Raw genomic sequence first — 348 nt, 5'->3', positions numbered from 1 at the left:
CCGCCTAGCACAGCATCCCAGGCCCCGCCCGGGACGGACGGCAGCCGCGCCATGGATTCTTCCAGCTCGTCCAGCTCCAGCTTTGCCGTTGGCTCCCCTAGTCCCGGCGCTGTCGTGCTCCTGTACTCGGTAGGCGCCCAGGGAAAGTCGGCGGCCCCGGGCGGGCCCGAGAGAGGACCCTCTCCACCCCGTCTCGTTTTCCTCGGGGCGGTCGCTCCGGGCCCCGTAGAGCCTGGGCCCCGACTTCCCCGAGGAGGGGCTGGTTGGTTGTCTTGGTTTCCAAGGCAACGGAGCATCACTGTGTCAGTGTGTGTGTGTGTGTGTGTGTCCGTGTGTGTCCGTGTGTGT

The 348-nt window shown here is 67.2% G+C and overlaps 1 protein-coding gene across 1 annotated transcript in view; it reads left to right on the top strand.

Annotated features, from left to right (window-relative positions):
* Positions 1–6: 6 nt before the first annotated feature.
* GNPAT (glyceronephosphate O-acyltransferase) overlaps positions 7–348 on the top strand; it is a 19,193-nt gene continuing 18,851 nt past the window's right edge. Inside the window, exon 1 of the mRNA XM_005856360.2 lies at positions 7–129. Within this exon, the coding sequence (XP_005856422.1) occupies positions 52–129 (78 nt within the window). The 5' untranslated portion in view covers positions 7–51. The remainder of the gene's footprint in view (positions 130–348) is intronic.

Source organism: Myotis brandtii, unplaced genomic scaffold, assembly GCF_000412655.1.
Source record: "Myotis brandtii unplaced genomic scaffold, ASM41265v1 scaffold1026, whole genome shotgun sequence".
In the NCBI taxonomy this organism is placed as follows: domain Eukaryota; kingdom Metazoa; phylum Chordata; class Mammalia; order Chiroptera; family Vespertilionidae; genus Myotis; species Myotis brandtii.
The sequence above is the reverse complement of the archived record's forward strand: the minus strand, read 5'-3'. Positions and strand labels throughout refer to the sequence as shown.